Source organism: Cololabis saira, chromosome 19, assembly GCF_033807715.1.
Source record: "Cololabis saira isolate AMF1-May2022 chromosome 19, fColSai1.1, whole genome shotgun sequence".
Taxonomy (NCBI): Eukaryota; Metazoa; Chordata; class Actinopteri; order Beloniformes; family Belonidae; genus Cololabis; species Cololabis saira.
Window position 1 is genome coordinate 20079991 of NC_084605.1, and position 19183 is coordinate 20099173.

The window sequence follows — 19183 nt, forward strand, 5'->3', positions numbered from 1 at the left end:
TAAATAAAAAGTTCTTAGAGTTATCATGCTTCTGAAATGAGCATCTTGAAGACTTTGCTTTGTGAAGGAAAACTTGTTGCACCGATCTTAAATCTTTGATGATTTAAGTAAGAAAAAAGTCTTCTCTTTTTTCAAAGGATTAAAGAAATGATCAGCTTTAAGTGCCTGAACAAAGTGGCTTTGCAGATGAGGCCAAAAGTCACTGTGCACGAAGGCAAATGCAGTAAGGGACCTCGCAAAATGTATCACATCTGTTGGAGAATTAGGAAAGCCACACGCTGATGACACTGATGACGCTGTTGCCAAGATCTGAACCTACTACGACTTTCTTTGCATCACTTCGAGAACTTTCTCCAGTTAAAACCCTGATGACTATGGGCCCGATTTACTAAAGGTTTGCGTGTGTAAAAACGTGTGCAAACTTGACAGCACCCGCAAACCAAAGTGCCAGCTGATCTACTAACAGCGTGCAAAGAGGACTGCGCCTCTCAAATGCGCAAAATAGCACACGGAATTCATTTAGTACTTTTGCCCTGATGAATAATCAATATGGGGCATACCCGCCAGAAATCGCTAAATACTGGGAGGGGAAGATGCAAATTGGTTTACCACGCGAAATGAGATTTACCAAGCCTGAAAGTAATTGCGTGGATTGTGCGCCTGTTCTGCAGTTGTCATACCCCGGTGTTGTGCCGTATTCAGCACCCCTGCCGTGAAAAGCACCCCCTCGTCTGACAAAAATGATATTCTCATTCCGTGTCATGTTCTGTTTAGCGTCCAGTTTTGTGTTAATGATTCATGTTTAAATGCGCTCATGGATTCCACAATAGTCATACTTTCCCACAATCACATAACAAAAATCGGGTAAATGGTTATTGATGTCATTAATTAATAGCCTGCTTACTGTGTTGTCTTCCATATTATTTGTCAATATATATAATATAAACTCCTAAGTATGTGTTTGTGTGAGTGTGTATATATAAATATATTGAAGTGTCAGTGTGTTGTTTTTTTTCTTGGTCTACTTATCATTGAATATACGAGGGGGTGCTTTTCACGGCAGGGGTGCTGAATACGGCACAACAATTTTCCTCTTCCACTAATATCTCTAACTCCAACTCGTCAAATTTCATTTTGCGCTTGCGACTATATCCTGCTTTCCATCCACTCTCCATGGCGCAAAGTTTGCGCCGCAAACCGTAAGACGCGCAACACCTCATTTAAATACTGCTGTTTGCACCTGTTATCAATTGCGCACGCAATCTTAGTTGATCACCCGCAAAACACACAACAACAGCACGCGCAAACTTTTTCAGTGCACACGCAATTTAGTACTTTTTTTTTTTTTTTTTACCTTGTCTGCACACATATTATTGATTGATACCATGACGGTAGAAACCAAAAGTGTATATATGTGCATTATTACTATATTTAATATATACATATATATACGCACACATATGCGTACACATACATAAATATACACATACAAACCCAGTGTTTTTTTTTTTTGTTTTTTTTTGGGGGGGGGGGGCGGGGGGGGGGGGGGGGGGGGGTGACGACATCCACTGCCAATCCAGGAAGCAGGAACACACGGAGACACACGTCAAGCACTGGAAATCTGCAACAAAAAACCACAAACAAAGCACGAAACCGGCACGGAGCCAACCAAAACACGAACAGCAATCGACCTAAATCTTGAGATCTGATCGCAGTCTGAGCTAAGCTATCGCTACCGCTACCTAAACCCAACAACTAGAGAGCCAGCATGCAGGTGAACAAGCCAGTGTGTATGTCTATGTGTGTGTGTGTGTATGTATATGATCATGCGTGTGTGTGTGTGTGTGTGTGTATGTGTGTGTGTATGCATGTGACTAAATGACTATATGTGTGTGTGTGTGTGTGTGTGTGTGTGTGTGTGTGTGTGTGTGTGTGTGTGTGTGTGTGTGTAATAAACCAAACAAAGCTCCACCTGAAGTGTATCTATAGTGGGGGAGGGGGGGGAGCAACCCCGCCACCCGCGAGACCAGAGGCCGACAAGGAAGAGCCCGGAACCCAGGCCACCGGCAACCCCACAGAGGGGAGAAGTAGGAGGGAGGCAACCCACCGCCTGCGAGGTAACCCGACCCACCTGTCCCAGGCCGGTGAGGGAACGCGGGTGATGTGGGACCCCCTCCCACCCCTTGTGTTGAGTGCATGTGATTAATGCCATAAAAACAGGGAGGAGGGAGGGCCAAGTATCGATTGACACCGACCCCCCCCCCCTCCCGAACTACGTGTCCTTGTCAAGTGTATTTATAAAGTGTTGAATGTGCAGTGTCTATTTTGCTGTTAAAACCGTGAGGCGGGGAGTGCCGGGCCACGCGGGACGGTGCCCCCCACGACCCGGACCCCCCGCCTTTCGCCTATGTGCGTATGAAGCGTGTAGGGGGGGAAAGAGGGGGAGCGGAGGCCGAAGCCAGGAAGCAGGACCAGCAAAGCCAGCCCTGATAAGACACCCGCGTCCCCCCACCGGCCATCCAGTAGACGGGGGCCGGCCCTCCGAGCCGGGCCAGGGCCCCACCGTACCTCCACGGGCGCCCCCGGCGCCGCCGGAGCCCCCAGACGGAGGGGGAAACGGTCCAACATCCTCCCATTCATACTGACAACATAAGACATAGATACCTGGGAATGGCGCCACCCCGCCGCTGCGCCCGCCCGTGCACCCCCCGGTCAGCAATTTAGTACTCTTTATTTAGGATCTTAGTAAATCGGGCCCTATGAGAGTAAAGCCGTTTTCATCTGGGATGAGCTGAACCAGCTCTCCAAAGCCCTAACAATGTTTACATTAAAACACTGAATCATCGAGACATCGAAGGAGCATCAGAGAAGGAGCATCTCTGCACCCCAGATAATACAATTCTGCAAAGACAGTCCACCTGTATTACCTGCCAATGCTGCACAAGAGCAAGAACAACCAATGGAAGATGGAGCAGCGACATCAGGAATGCATTTATGCGTTACAGCGAACAAGCTTGGAGCAACATATTCTGGATTTTAAAGCCACTCTACTGATCTATGAGAACACAGAATCCTCGTGATTGATGATTGGGGAGATAAGGTGGTTGTCAGAAGTATCCGAAGTGCTCCAATAAAGAGATTTACAAGGTGGAGTTGTATTTCTGTGCAAAATAAACATAGTGCATCCAAGTTTCATGAAGTCTCCAAGACTTTATTTCAGGACATAAGGTGCGGACTATCTTGAAATAAACTCTACTTCTTCAGTTCTAGTGTAAATCATCTGTTCGTTGTTATCAGTGACGCAAGTTGAGCGGACCAAATGTGAGCGGACCAAATGTGAGCGGACCCCTGGATGGAGGGACTGCAGTGTTTGTTAGCAACAAATAATCCTGGGCACGTTTCTGAGAAGGAGCATCTTTGCACCCAGATAATACAAGTTTGCAAAGACAGTTCCCCTGTATCACCTGCCAATGCTGCACATGACAACATCAGCATTCAATCTGCAACATTATGTTTTCTTTGGGGAATTAATAAAGTAATTTTTAATAACCAGATGACAGTAGATCACAGGGATTTGATTTGTGGTCCAGCTCCTGGACTTGCTCTTATGCTTTGTGAAAACAAAGTCATTGGAAGAGTCTGCGGAGCACCAGTGAAGACCAGCCTCCATGAGCCAGAACCGTTTTCCACCAACGGTGCCAGTGCAACAGCAGTACGATTCCACACTCACACAAAACCCTCTGCACACACTCCAACCAACCCTTTCGTTAATGTGGACGTTACCTTGAAATGCTTCTCTGCATGAACTCGTACCGTGGAATAATGGAAACAACTATTAACTTTTACTTTCGTATCCCAATTATTAATTAAGTTAGTCTGAATTAAAGGATTACACACAAAAAAATCCTTAAAAGGTACTTTTTCAATGATTCCTGGAACTTCAGTGGGCTATAGATTCCTTAAACAAAACTTTTTTTTAATTGGTAAAATTGTGCACGCATGCAAATGGGCTCATCACTCCTGCAGCTACTCCACCAGTTACTTGCAGCCTTCTTATCCTCATTATCCAAACAAAAACACACTCAAACTCTGCTGTTTCCACTTTTAAAAATGACAGTTTAAGTCCTTGCACTTATGGATTCACACTTCCTGGAGAATATGACATCATTGATGGCCAATGTTTACAAAACCCTATCAAAAACTCTTCATGTAGAGACGTGGAAATACTGGAACATAGGTTTTTGAGAAAATTTGAGAGAAAACACTAATTAATCAGCCTTATATAGTAAATAATCTGACACTAACAAAAAATGTGAAAGAAAAACATTAAATAGTGCACATTTGTATTGTTTCAAAATAAAATAAACACCACTGACACAGAACTATTTATATCCATGAACCCAGTAGCACATTTTCTACATGTCTTGCCAATTTCTATAACTTATCTGCTCAACTTGACAGTTAAAGGAGACCTATTATGAAAAACACGTTATCTCTTGCTTTAACATATATAAAGTGGTTTCCCCTCAGTCTGCCAACTCAGAGAAGGAGGAAAGCAACCAAATTCTGCAGTGTCTGTACAGCCGCCCGGATGATCCATCCAGTGTGATGTGGATCTACATGTACGAGCCGTTCAGATTCTGCTCCCTTTCGTTACGTAACGACGGGCGCAATTTGCATCGGTTGGCCTCCGATGCGTGAAACCACGCCCACAACTAACTCCACCGGCCGGAGCTTCCGCAATTTTTTCGTAGCAGTGTATCGCGTCATTCAGGCAGCCAATCAGCACAGTGCCTCATTATCCTAGCCCCGCCCACTCAGAATCCCTCATAGATAATGGTTAGAGAATGTGATGATAAAGACATGGCTCAGAGGCTGAATTTCTAATTTATTTAGCAAAAACAATCAAAAGCTTGTTTTTAAGACATTCAAGGCCTGTTTAAAATAGGTAATAGATGCCATAATAGGTCCCCTTTAAGTTAAACTGGACACAGCTTTGATTTGATAACTGAAGAGTTTTGTCCAAGATAGCTATTTTAGTTTCAGCCTGCAAGTTGATTGCAGGTGTCTTTACTGTGGACAGACTACTATGCTGACCTCAGCTAGAGTAGCTTATGTTTTATCTGCACGACTTACAGTACCACTTTGATGATGCTTATCTTTGGGCTTTTCTTGTGTTTTTTGTTGTATATTTTTCTTTGGTTTTAGTCTTTTTCTTTCTTTTTCTTACTGCCAGACAGCTTCTCTCCGTTTTGGTGGACTCGCTCTCATCAGGTGTGTTTACGCAGCAGGAGGTAGAAGCGGGGCCCCTTCAGGGAGTTCTCCGCCGGCCGACCACTGTCGTTGCAAATACCCCCTTTCAATCGCAAATTGTTGCTATTCGAAGTTGGTCGGTGCTCGAGGGATCCCTTCTGGCTTGGGGCCCCAATCATTTAGTTTATGCAGCGCGTCTGATTATACTCGAGTCCAAGCATTCATTTTTCTTTCATTCACACTAAACTAAAACAAAAACTTGACTATCTCAGCTCATTTTAAATTGATTTTATTATTCCAGTTTGATTTTCTTGTCTTTCCCCCATCACAATCATATGCTGTAACAATGCACCTTTCAATAACCAAGTTTACCTCATACTGCTGCACCTTTGTGAGCGAAACAATCTGAGTCAAATTCCCTGTCTTGTTTGACCTGACTTGGCCAAAAAACCTGATTCTGATTCTTCTTTTACTTATTGGCGGTTGGAAAACAGTGGAAATGGTGCACAACGGCCACCTAGCGGCACGGAGTGGTAGTTTGCTAAGTCAGTGGCTCCTGTCTGGTCCATCACTGAAAATGGAAACGTGACGACTGAAAGAACTGAGGAGGAAGTCGGTACTCTCACAGTTCCAGCCTCCGAGGCTTTACCCTGGACCGCCGCCAATGGAAACCCACCTTACGTTGACTTGTAAATGACCCCAGCATTTTCGAGCAGTTAAATCATATGTATGGCACCTATGATCTCACATACCTTCAGGTCTGTTTTCTTATAGTAAGACAAGTTCCCAGCAGAACTTCCCTGTGAAGTTAAACAGTCATACAGAAGGCCAAAGACCAGGAAACGGTGCCTCACAGCACTGTCAATAAAAGAAAAAAAAAATCTGTTCCGTACTTGCTCTCTCGTTATAATGATGGAAAACACAGCGGTAACAGAAACCACAGCGTTAAAGCTCAGATACTGCTACGGTGGCTGCATCTCCGCTGAGGTATCATTATCCACTTAAATTCATCCAACCACGGCTGGCAACAGAATTACATCAAAATCCCTTATCGAGCAGAAACTCAGACCTAAACACAAACAAAATTAGTTCTAAAATAACCAGTAAGTGAATCCTGTTTAAAAAACGACTTTTCATGAGTGAAAAAGAGGAGGATGAATGTGCAGGGAAGGGGAGCTGCAGCAGAGACTTACAGCTCGGTATTTAGAGACCGCCTCATTCTTCTGATCCTCCAGCTCGCGAACCCTCGCCTCTACGGCTCTCTGCAGCTCCTCTCTTTCCCTCATCTTTACTTCCTCTGCGCGAGCGTGCAGCGGCGTCAGGGACCTGACCTGCTGCAGCACTCACACACACTCACACACATTCACGTGAGGCCGCCTGGAAATCTGACCGAGTCTTTCCCACTTTGGTTCAACTCTGTCTGGAGTCTGAACTCACGCCCCCGTTTCAGTTTTCTCCGCTTCACCATCTCTGAGGACATGAAGGAGAGCAACGTCCATAAGTGGGAGCTACGCAGACTTGATCAAATGCAGCGAGTGAGGTTCTCGTGCCAGCGTCTCGAGAAAGCATGAATGCACCGCATACTTTACCATCAACTGCATGCAAAATGAGGCAAACATCAAACGGGGAAAGGTTACTAAAGTATTTCCGAACAATTTCAGGTTCAGCGTTCTGCAGCGAGGCAGATTATTCACAAGTAGAAAACATTCAAAACAGCTGTCCACGTCTCACTACGTTTACCTCAAGTTTAGACCGTGCAAAGGTCAGAGAAATTAAAAAAATAAAACCCCCAAGAGCTACTTCTCAGACCCGGCAGGCTAAAGGTTAAAGTTCATGGCAGCAGTTTCAGGAGAAGACTGATTAGGTGGGTTTGCAGGAGAAAACCTCTACAGAGAGAACATAGAAGCACGACTGAGGTCCACAAGATCGCCTCTGAGGAAACCACAGGAATCATGGAACAATGAACCACGGGTAGAAGCGACCACGGTGGAGCTGTTTGGCCTCAACATCCAGCGCCATGTTCGCTAAAACCCAAACAAAGCCTTTCAGCAGAAACACGTCACACGCTGCTGTCAACTATTGCCGCTTTTCCATTAGTACCTACTCGCCTCGCCTCGGTTTGGCGCTTTCCCACTAGGGGTCCAACCGTGCCGAGTAGATACTTTTCTGAAACTACTCTGCCGAGGTTCTGAGTGGCTGAGTCGGCTGTATCTGACATCATCACACTACACGCCACCGATTGGTCGGGGGGTTGGAGTCAGACGTCTGAGTCAGGATGTGACATCAGAGAAAGAGCGACTCTGACGGCTTCTTGTTCATTTTATTCGACCAGAAACGGCAGCAAAAGTCTGTTTGGTGATCCAACTCTGAGGTGCAGATGTTCATAAACATGGTGGCTGAGGAGAGAATTAAAAAGGGATGTAGACGGGCGATAAGGAACGACCAGATCCACCAGGAGCTCTGTCACTTCATAGCTGCTCCCAGCTGACTTATCAGCAGCGCCGAGACAAACAAACAAAAATTAAAAAGTGTCGCCGGTTGAAGCTTCTCTCACTCTCATTTTTTAACTTGATATTGAACACAAGTCACAGACCCAGCAGCACATACATCATCTCCTCCAGGTTCTACATCTGTAGTTTTGTTGTCTTCTTCCTTTAGATCTCACAATCAAATACGTCACAGCAGCTTCGCTCCAACCTGCTACTTCTGCTCCAGGTGCTGAATTGTTATGGAAAAGAAACCAGGCCGAGATGAGTCGAGCCCAGTAGGTTCTAGTGGAAAAGCGCCATTTTACAGTGGAGGAGCGATGATTTGGGGTTGTCTGGTGGCGACAGGAGCTGGAGTGTTCAATATCATATCTGTCATCAGGAAAGGACTCTACTTTCTTTCAGTTTTACTTTCTGGCGCTCATCGGGTCAGTTAAAGCCAACACTCCTTCACCCAGAGCCGATCACTGCCTGGTACGGAGGCCCGAGGTCAAAGACCAGCCAGCAGCCAGACGAGTGGAGACGGACTCCGTTTACTTCTCGCCCCCTCCGTCTGCAAACATGATCCACCAGCTGCGCTGCAGCAGATGATGCAACATCTGGTCGCAGCATTTCAAAGGCAGAAATAAATCAGTCTGCAGGAGAGAGCTGAGTGGAAGTGACGCGGATGCGTCAACCAAACACCACACGCTCAACTTGCGTTACCGATAACAACGAACAGATGATTTACACTAGAAATGAAGAAGTTCAGTTTATTTCAAGATAATCCGCACCTTATGTCCTGAAATAAAGTCTCGCAGACTTCATGAAACTTGGATGCACTATGTTTATTTTGCACAGAAATACAAATCCACCTTGTAAATCTCTTTATTGGAGCACCTCGGATACGTCCGACAACCACCTTATCTCCCCAATAAACCCTAAGACCTTGTGCTCATCATTGACACTCACATTTAATCCATTTCAAGCAGCAGAAATCCTCCTCACACTTTCCAAAACAACTCATTATTGTCTCTCCAGTCCAAACAAATGTGTTTTCCACTCCGTCTGTGTGAGATATCGGCCGGGAAAGCGCCTCATTGTCCAAACAGGACCTATAAGACGCGTGTGTCATGTGGATTATCCAGCTGACACACCTGAACTTCCTGCACCTGCAGCCCGTTTGAATGCAGGGCGCATTTACCTGTCAGAGCAGGATTTATCGTCGCTCTCTTCTGCCGCAGCACAAAACCCATTTGTTTGATGAGTTCTTGTTAATCTCGAGTCAAGTGTTCATGTTTTGACTTGTTCCTGAAATTCTTGTCTTGCTTTAAACAATGTTATAGAAATTGTTAAAAAAACAACCGGTTTCTTACGTTAAGATAAATGTTATTAGGACATCGATCCCGTGATTATTCCAACAGCTGTTCACTATCTCTGCATGAGGTTCTCATGCAGAGATAACTTCAACTTCACAATTTGAACAAAGAAAAGAAATGAAAACATAATTTCTGGACTTTTCCTCCAATGTCAGCTCTGGAAAATGTTGTTTTATTCAAAACGAGATGAAGAAAAGAAAAAAGATTCAAGAGGCGACAGATTTTCCAGCTCAGAGCAGTTTGGATAGCAGAAAGCAGATGATTGTCGAATTTATTTTAGTGGCCAAAGAAAAAAAGAAACCTCTGGAAAAATCCTACTTGGGCCTATTTGAGAGCATTTCTCAGTTCCTTCCTAACGTCTCCAGTTTGCTCCTTTGAAGTATTCAGGTGCATGATAACACAATGCCAATGAGGAAAGAGATCAGCAGTGATCTTTGATAAACAGTCGTAGCTTCACATCGGTGTGGGAAGGGCTGTAAAATTCACTTGGAGGTCACATGATGTGATATTCAGAGAATTTGCCAGACTAGCTACATTTCTCAGACCTCTCAAACCCACCAATAATTTGTTGCCTAGCAACAGTGCTGCTGCAAACTATAGTTCCTGGGGTGTGTTTCCAGCAGTCTTATGTTCCCTTTTACGTAGTCGTACACGAGGCTAGTGCTAATGCTAGCGCGTTGGTACTACCGTTGCAGGTGGGAGCTGGACTCCCCCCGGGTTGCTTTGGTCTCTCGTTCCATTCATAACATTTATGGAAAATCATTTGTAGGTGCAGCCAAGTGGGAGAGGGGTTCCAGCTCGGGGGTGTCAGGATTTGGTGGATGATGTGATCCTGTTGTCCCAATCAGACCTCATGTTTTTACCGGTTCATCTTTGTTCCTACCTAGGGTTGCCACCTTTCAGAAATAGAAATAAGGGACGTCCTGATTTCAGCAGCGCAGGAGCCAAAAAAAAGCCCCAAAACTTCTAAACTGAATAAAAATGTGTTTATTTTATATGAAAAAACAAAATGCTTTGATTTAAAGTTTAAAGTGCTTTAATAGCATTGAACTTGCATGACTGTACAGACAGACAACCATACTAGTAACTGAAATATCCTCCTATGCTACGTATGTCCACATCAGCTCAGATGTAATATAGCCTACAGGTGAAGAATATGGTGTAAAAGTTAATTTATTTCAATAATTCAACTAGAATATGGTGTAAAAGTGAATTTATTTCAATAATTCAACTAGAATATGGTGTAAAAGTTCATTTATTTCAATAATTCAACAAAATATGGTGTAAAAGTTAATTTATTTCAATAATTCAACAAAATATGGTGTAAAAGTTAATTTATTTCAATAATTCAACTAGAATATGGTGTAAAAGTTAACTTATTTCAATAATTCAACTAGAATATGGTGTAAAAGTTAATGAAAATACGGTACAAATCGTGTCCCGTATTAGTTCAATACGGGACGCAACATTTTTTTCTCAAATAAAGGACAATTCCGTATTTTACAGGACGGGTGGCAACCCTATTCCAACCGCCACCTGTGGTCCAAAACTGTAGGTGGTGACGAGTTTCCTCCACCGGGTCGCTGGACTCTCCTTAAGAGGAGGGAGAGACCATACATCCATGGGAGAGACGCTCAGTCATGACACTGCTTCATCAAGAACCAGCAGAGGTTAGGTCTGGTTAGGTCTGGTTAGGTCTGGGGAGGTGTTTCGGCAGGTCCAACCAGGTGAGAGCCCTAAAGGCATATTTCTCAGCTGGCCTGGGAACATCTTGATATCCATCCAGGAGAGCTGGAAGACGTTAGAGAGGGAGGTCTGGACCTCTCAGCTCTGGTTTAGGCCTCTCGAACCAAACCCAGATAGACAGAAGATAAGATAACGGATGGATGGATGGATGGATGGATGGATGGATGGATGGATGGATGGATGGATGGATGAGTGTAGCTCCACACAAACTAAATGCACAAGTCACAACATGTAAATAGGAACATTTTGGAGTTATTCTGAAGTTGATTTCGTCTCGTAGGCTGGCCGTGTCACTTCATCACAGCAACAGTGCTGGGGGGGTTATCAGACCGGGTCACTGAATGCACAGACATGGGGGGGGTCTCACTGTCTTATCAAACCCTGTGGTTCAACCCCTACAGACTACAGACAGTCTGCTTATAACAACAGCATCACAGCATATAACCAAACTGTTTGTTTAGTATATAACTGCTGCTTCAGAGTCCGACACGCTGGTACTGATTTATTTTTTTCCCCTAAATGTGTATATAATGTGTGAGTCTCAGATCTGTAAACTGACGGCATTTATCAGCGAAGCATCATGGGAGCAGGTCTTCCACGCCCTGAGGAGGGCAGGTTGAACCGGAGGTGACTGAACACCGTCTGGACCTGATCGGGCCTCGTATGAGTCGCCGTGTCCGTCGTCCCAAAACTGTTTTGCTTTTCCTCCGAGGTGAAAATTCTGCATAAAAACTCCAGTGTGCAAACTGCTCCCAGATGAATGAAGCGCGGGGTGAAACCTGGCCCCTGGCTGAACCCTGGATCCAGATCGTGGAGGAGGGCCCGGCCAGCCTTTGATCACTGAAGCACCTCACAGCTCAATTACACTCATGTGGTCGGCCGACTCCGGGCCAGGTTCATCCAGACCCGCCCATAAATCATATCAGTGGCACGCTTGTTGCCCTGTAATTAAACTAAAGAGATAACGGTTTACTTGTTAAATTAACATTATGAAGCAAAGCTTTTGTGTCTGAATTGATGGTCCCTCCAGGCCCGACTAAAGTAACGGAGACAGTTGGACCACGGCAGAGACGGATTAAAGGCAGCGTGACACCGAACCGAGAAGACCAAAACATCAAATTATCTGGAGATCAGCAGGATTGCAGTCAGGTTAGCACCCATCAGAACGCACAAAGGGCCCCACGTTTTCTCCCAGACCCTGATGACCCGCATGGAGGTCCCATCAAAGATGAACGGCGCCCAGCTGTGCGTGCGTCGGCCGCAGGTGTGTTTGAGTGATGAAACACAACCGGAGACGATAACGAGACGCCATGCTGGCATCAAAAGTAACGGGCCAATTACGTGATTATCGATGCTGATCATCAACGACAGTGAATCGAAACAATATTAACCGCCACTTTACTATCTTTATCTCTATAGGTTCTCAACATGTTGACATGAGCGAGCTGCAGCGCCCCCGGTGGATGAAACAGCATGACATTTGGTTTATTTTCAAAGGATGTGGTACCGATCCAAAAGCACAACATTAACTGGTGTGTAACTTTTTCAAAAGGGACTTTTAATACTGAACCATCGTCACTATCGTCGAACCTTCATTTAACCTGGAAGATTCTCAAGGATTATTTACAAGAAGGTCTGAATGACGGCAGCACATCTGTATGGGCCCTGAGAACCGAGAGCAGGAACAGACCTCCAGGATGAATCCCCGGGTCTCCCGAATCCAAGAAGATCCTTTTACAAACAGAACAACCCAACGAGTCAACACCCTGTTGAGCCGCATTTTGTAATAACGGTGCATTTTGTAATAAACGTCCAAAATGTAATAACTTTGTCATTTCATTTTGTAATAAAGCCGCATTTTGGGATAAACTACCCCAACGCATTTTGTAATAAACTTTGCTGCATTATGTAATAAGTTATTACATTTTGAGAAGATTATTACAAAATGCACTTGCAACTTTTTTATTCTCTAGAAAATGTAATAACATGGTGCATTATGTAATAACAATTCTAAAGCATAGTTTATTTGTTTGTTATTGGCCTATATAATTCCAAACTTATAGGCAACTAAAGTTATATTTGGAGTTTTATACATAGATTTATTGGGCTACATAGCTGTAAGGGAAATTGCATAAAAAACAAAATAAAAAAATAAATTCATTGTTAAACAAACAACAATAATAGGTATTATTACATAATGCACCATGTGCCATTTGTTTTATTGTTTATTTTATTTTATCACCAAAGAGCGAAACTACCGGAGTCAAATTCCTTGTTGGACAATGTTCGAACCAATAAAGATGATTCTGATTCTGATGTACAATGTTATTACATTTCTTAGAAAATAAAAAAGTTGCAATTGCATTTTATAATAATCTTCTCTAAATGCAATAACTTATTACATAATGTGGAAAAATGTATTACAAAAATGTGGATGTTTATTACAAAATGCACCGTTATAACAAAATGCTGCTCAACACACCCTGACAGCAAAGAAGATCCGGACCAAACTGGGCCCATATATACGGCTTTGATTGACAGCTTATATCCACCAGATATGGTCCGAATGTACTTTTCCGTCGGGCCATGCCTGAGCCCTCCTTCCACCATTCATCCCCAGTGAGACCACAGAAGCAGATGAGGATGAAGACCATTAAACAACGTGTAACCTTTAATGGTTTCATTAAATCTGCCACACAGCCGTCCTATCGTTGGTCACCTGGACTTTCAAGTCACGGTGAGATTTGGCGTTGGAGACAGACTGGACTGTAAATGAAGCGAGGTACCTGACAGAAGTCCTCTGATACCCCTTTTCCACCAAACCAGTTCCAGGACTGGTTCTGGGTCAGTGCTGAGTTTGGAACCGGACTTTCTGTTTCCACTGACAAAGAACTGGCCAGAAAAACCGGTTCCAAGGTAGCACCAACTCTCTGCTGGGCTAGAGGAAAGAACCGCTTACGTAAGCGGAGGGGGCAGAAAAACTTTTCGAGTAAACGATGAATTAATATGGAAGCAGCAAAGCAGCAGCGGTCTGAGGAGGAGACCACCTGTCTTTTAGCACTATGGTCCACGGAGGAAGTCCAGGCGAAACTGGAGGGTGCTACGCGGACCAAGCCCGTATTGGCCCGATTTTCGCGCCAAGGCAAATGCAGAAACGTCACTGACGTGGCTCCCATTAGCACCCCTGGAGTCCAAATCAGAAACAACATTAACCCACTGCTGGGGGCGTTCAGATCTACATGTGAGCGGCAGCAGCTCAGGCCTGTGGTATATTGAGAGTGATGCACCTATACGACGAGGTGGGACCAGAACTGTCAGGAACAAGAGCAACGAGCCCAGAGGAGGAACTGAAACAACAGACGTGACATGATGAATGGAAAGCTGCGATTAGAAGGAGACACGCCCACTGAAGTCATGAAAGATCCCACAAACTCGCCGACGCCCCCTACTGAGTGAAGGACTCCTGATCTCTGGAGGCGTCGGCCTGCAGAGAGGAAGAGGGCTGCTGGAGAGCCTGGACAGAAAACCAACTCGGACACTGCCGAGGCATCAAAAACGAAGATTCAACAACAGACACGAGCAAAGAAGAGGACAATAAAGTCAGAGGAGGAGGAGGCTTCTTACATGTGCCAGGGATCTACTGTGCAGAGCGACGGTGGGTCTGTACTGGTGGAAGTCAGTCTGGATCACACAAACCCTCTTTTCCATCCTCACAGCTCGCAGCCTCCCATGCTGTCTTCACCCTGGCGGGCTCTGGGGAGGAAGTGCAGGATGGGAGTGCTCTCTCTCCAGGCTGCCTGGAGCTGTGGGAGGGTGTGCAGAGAGTGTGTTGTGCCTGCTACCTGACCCTGAGAGGAGCAGGAGGGAGGGGAGGAGGGAGGGAAGGAGGTGACAAGCTCAGAGGGAAAAAAAAAAGAAAAAGAAAAGGGAACAAGAACAAGCTTGAACACCCTCACCCCTCCAGCCTCGATCCACCGCGTTTACTCACTCGTCCTGGTTGAATCAGAACCATGATCAATATCCGGCACCAACGGGCCTCGTATCAACGTAGACCGCCGCAGTAAGGACACGTCTTCCTCCAAAATATCTCAAATCAGGGCGACGAAATCGCGTGTTGCATCCAAAATCCAGCAACACGTTTATTACAAGCTGGAATTTTTACAACATGCTCGAGTGAAAGAGGTCTGCAGCAGAACTGTTTTAACAACCACACATTTAACAGAACCAGAAGAAATACCGATGTTAACGTGAAGTGATGCACACGGACTCGTTCACAGCAGCAGATTCAGGAACTCACAAGTACGTTGGTCTGGATCTGCAGGAGCCCTGCATGCAGATGTAAACCTGCAGGTCTGCCGCTCCGTGAAGAGATAAGACGAAGCCACGTCTCCGTACTGTCTCCCAGAAATTCCTTGCATGCTTAAAGCACTTCCTAAAGCATTTGTACGCCGCTCCGAACAGATTTAAGACGATTTATTTACCTGTGTGAAGTAAATGACGACAGTGAGAAAGTTTAAACATCGGTGATGCAAATGGGCCGGCTAACTGCACCAATACTGATGTAGGATGCTAAAATAATAGTTTTACATAGTGAATTATTGCTTTATTATCATCATTGAGTTTATTTTTTTAACATCTTATTGGCCTTTCAGCAGATTCTTGCAACCGGACAAACTTTCACACTTCAACAATTTACAGTTCCACCGCTGACCACTAGAGGCAGGGGGAAAAAATCAATCCGTCTCCATCGACCTTAAAGATAAAATGTCAAAGTTTGAAGCGGAGATGAACATATTTACAGTCTGGTTAAGATTTAACATCCATGAAAACTGCACAGGGGTGAAATTTTATATACATTCATGTGCAGTTCTTCGAGTGAAGCTCTGCTAGTCCACGCTCCAGCTCTGGCTGCACTTGTTTACGATGTTCAGTAGCAACACTAATAATAATTAAAGCTGCAAGCAGCGATGAACGGGCCCTCACGCGTCCAATTTTCCCCAATAAAGATCAATGACTCAAAACTAAGTCCGATGACACCACCCACGACTCTCTATATCAAACCATTCAAAAGTTATGGCAGAAAATAGGAACTATCAAATATGGACCAATCAGATGAAGGGGGGGCACGCTTTTTGGCGTCTATCGTCGCCACGGTAACGCTTTTGACTGAGAAATGTACAGGATCGAGACGCACATTTTGATATATAACACACCTGGGTGCACGTTACGGTTCGGGCCGCATTAACGGCTGAAGAAATGGCGTAAATTGCGCCAAAATTACACGATTAATTCAAAATGGCCGACTTCCTGTTCGGTTTCGTCCATGGCGCCAAGAGACTTTTCTTTAACTTGCGACATGATACAGGTGTGTACCGATTTTCGTGCATGGACGTCAAACCATTTTGTGAGGCACTAAGTTTTCTAGGGGGCACTGTTGAGCCATTTTACCCCGCCCATTAATGCAAACCATTAATATGAAATTTTTCGCCAGGCCTGGCTTGTGTGAAAAATTTGGTGAGTTTTGGGGCACGTTTAGGGGGGCAAAAAGGCCCTAATTTCGTCGGAAAAATAAAAACGAGGACAAAAACGAGGAAAAAAATTCCTACGGATACAATTGAGTTGTTTAGTTGTGACGTCACACCCTTTCAAAATAAGGCTTCCGGGTCCTGCTCCTTGTCATTCAAACATGCCACAGTGCTGTGTTCCCCGTTGTAACAACAGATCAGAGTCTTAAGACATTGATACCACTGTCATTCTTCCGCTCTCCTTGCGACGAGAAAGAGAAGAGGAAATGGCTGCAGTTGATAAGAAACTCTGAACCTAATCCTGAACTTCAACAAATTTAGTAAATTTAAACATTGTCATTGAAATGCTGTTAAAACACGTTCAGGTTATGCACCATATTAATTATTATTTTAAACTAACGTAGGTCTACATTCTGCAGCTGCACCACGATCCTGCTCACTCAGAAATATTAAGATATTGTAATGAGAGTGACAGACCAGGAGGAGACGGCTCGTAGTTTCTTGCCAGTTTATTACCGAGCAGGAAAACAATCAACAAGGTTCTCTGACCATCCCAACGGCAGACTGACTCTCTAACGTCTAACGTCTCCGGTAGAACTTAAAACAACCCCTTAACAAGAACAAAAGAAGAAGAAAACCCGGAGTTCTGAACCCCCCCCCCCCCCACCCCCTCTACCCACCACCGGCACGCACCATTCATGACATCCCGTGCATTCCGGTGACAGGCAGAGAGGGTCGTTACAATATAATCTACAATATTATAATAATTATGTTCCATCAGCGCGATCAATGACGTCATGAGTGATAGAGATCATTATTCATTGATCCTACGTGTCTAAAGCTTAATACCGATTATTTGAATTTAAACTGAAATAACACATCATGTGTAATAAACATTTCAGTGCAGGAGCTGCTCTAACAAACTGACAGCCGTCTTGTGTTCACAGAGTCACAGAGTTAAAAGAAGGGCATGCAGAGGTTTGATTCTGAGCTGAGTGAATTCACGCTGTGTAATATTTGAACCGCTGTTCAAAGAAATGACTGCTGCGCGTAAAAGCGGTAACTTTAGATAGTACCGAGTAACAAACTAATATCCAGCCAGGATTTAGATTGTGACAGACAGTAAACCTCCGCTAATGAATGAGCTTCGTTACAGACTGAGTGAATGAGGAAATTAAACAGCGTGTCTGACTCTGTAAGAGGGAGGAGACAGAGAGAAACGCAGGATTTGTTGAAGAAAACCTGCTATAACTTTACTGAAATACGTTTTTCATCTTCGTTTACATCAAAAGTTTTTCACTCTCTCTGGTACCTCAGTGAAGAAAGAAGTGATTGTAAACAAGTTCACCGGGTCCGTCATTGTCGTTCGTTTTGTTTATCTGTCAGAGCGTCAGGACCCGGAAGCCTTATTTTGAAAGGGTGTGACGTCAGACTAAACAACCTAATAGGGCCTTTTCACTGTCAGTGCTCGGGCCCTAATAATAATGAGGATGTTTGGACAGACTTGATCAGCATGAATGTAAAATAATGTCAGTTAGCATCACAGGTTAGCACAAGCCAAGCTGAAATAGTGACTGACAACATGGGCGTGGTCCAGCCAGCTTCCCAGGCCTGTTCGTCCGGCCCCAGTAGCGGAGCCAGAGGGGGCGGTCGCCACCCGGATCGTAAATTGTAGGCTATAATAACGATAAAATGTGCATTGTACGGCCAGTGTAGGCTAATTCTTACTTTACAACTGTCCTGAACGCATCGGGGCTGTGAGCCAACGCTGATTGGCTGTAACAGTTACAGCCAATTTGCCGACTCTGCAAGTTTGCTGCCATGAAGGGGATGAGTGCTAAACTTTAAAAGAGGACTAAGCATGTACACATTTTGAATGTTACCCTGTTTTCCACGTTACCTGTATTATTTTGATCGGGCCAAGGGTTATGGAAGAGTCAACTGCCATTGGTGAGTCAGTGTAACCTTCATAAATATTTCTTTATCAGAATGTTGTGGTAGCTTTGACCACCTGCCTATTTGAATGAGCTTTGTGTTGTTGTCAACTAGACCGCTGAGTCTATTCTCTATTATAGAGCTCAGAAATTATGTTATAGACCGCTGTGTCTATATCTATCTAAATAGATTGTGTCATTTTAGACCAGTTATGGTTTTTTTTTGTATTTAAGCTGTATCAAAGATGGAACTGATTCAGTCCGTGACTATCTGAGTTTTCAGCGCCATGTGATTGACAGCTGTCAGGCCTGTCTGTGTGTGTGTGTGTGTTCTTCTGAACAAATTTGTGACTTAACTCTGCTTTCTGCAGCATAGGCCTATAGGCTTGCTTGGCTCAATAAAAGTGAGAATAAATGTTGTTTGATGGGTAGGATGAGGGCCCATATGAATATCATAAGGGCCCATCGAGAATGCTCCGTCCCCTCTGTACTGAGACCCACGCTCCGCCACTGTCCGGCCCCTTTGCAACATGGTGCCGGATGAGGTGAAAGAGGCTCCAAAAGCACTCTTCAGAAACCTCTGGGCACTATTGTATCTGTAGGATTTTTTTTTTTCTCGTTTTTATTTTTCCCGACGACATGAGGGCCTTTTTGCCCCCCTAAACGTGCCCCAAAAGTCAAATTTTGCACTCAAGCCAGGCCTGGCGAAAAATTTGATATTTAATGGTTTGCATTACTGGGTGTGGCCTAATGGCTCAACAGCGCCCCCTAGAAAACTTCGTGCCTCAAGCCCCACAATACGGTTTGACGTACATGCACGAAAATCGGTACACATCTCACCTGTATCATGTCGCATCTTAAAGAAAAGTCTCTTGGCGCCA

General features: G+C 44.6%; 1 protein-coding gene across 3 annotated transcripts in view; it reads right to left on the reverse strand.

Moving 5' to 3' along the window:
• The window catches only part of LOC133419875 (myosin-16), an 83064-nt gene extending 68235 nt beyond the window's left edge, over positions 1–14829 (reverse strand). Inside the window, exon 1 of one of the 3 annotated variants that reach the window (XM_061709353.1) lies at positions 14468–14829. In XM_061709353.1, the coding sequence (XP_061565337.1) occupies positions 14468–14551 (84 nt within the window). In that variant the 5' untranslated portion in view covers positions 14552–14829. Of the gene's footprint in view, positions 1–6446; positions 6566–14467 lie in introns of those variants that run through there. The other 2 variants (XM_061709354.1, XM_061709352.1) reach the window with 2 other exon arrangements.
• Positions 14830–19183: the final 4354 nt, after the last annotated feature.